Source organism: Nestor notabilis, unplaced genomic scaffold (genome assembly GCF_000696875.1).
Source record: "Nestor notabilis isolate BGI_N333 unplaced genomic scaffold, ASM69687v1 scaffold19905, whole genome shotgun sequence".
Taxonomy (NCBI): domain Eukaryota; kingdom Metazoa; phylum Chordata; class Aves; order Psittaciformes; family Psittacidae; genus Nestor; species Nestor notabilis.
In genome coordinates this window covers 2,516-2,791 of record NW_009929114.1, presented here as the reverse complement: position 1 = coordinate 2,791, position 276 = coordinate 2,516, and the positions used below count along the sequence as shown (strand labels likewise).

Sequence of the window (276 nt, the reverse complement as noted above, 5' to 3'; positions counted from 1 at the left end):
CCCTGCCTGGGTGATCCTCACCACAAAGCCGGGGTTGGCGGCCGTGGCGAGCACCAGGCACAAAGCCAGCGCCCCGCAAGCCCCAGCCAGGCTCTGCGCTCCCATCCGGCTGCCCCGTGGTGCCGCAGTGCTGGGCTCTCCCTGCCCACGTTGCCTTTATACCCGCGCCAAAACGGGAACCGCGGGCAAGGGAGGCGTCGGGGCCGCTGCCACAGCCCATGCGGGACGGCCCCGGAGCCCCACAGCTTCCTGCTCAGCCACCGCCTGGCTCCCCTG

General features: G+C 72.1%; 1 protein-coding gene across 1 annotated transcript in view; it reads right to left on the bottom strand.

Moving 5' to 3' along the window:
- LOC104405987 (bactericidal permeability-increasing protein-like) overlaps positions 1 to 105 on the bottom strand; it is a 7,786-nt gene extending 7,681 nt beyond the window's left edge. The window contains exon 1 of the mRNA XM_010014840.1: positions 1 to 105. This exon is cut by the window's left edge and continues 7 nt beyond it. Within this exon, the coding sequence (XP_010013142.1) occupies positions 1 to 105 (105 nt within the window).
- Positions 106 to 276: the final 171 nt, after the last annotated feature.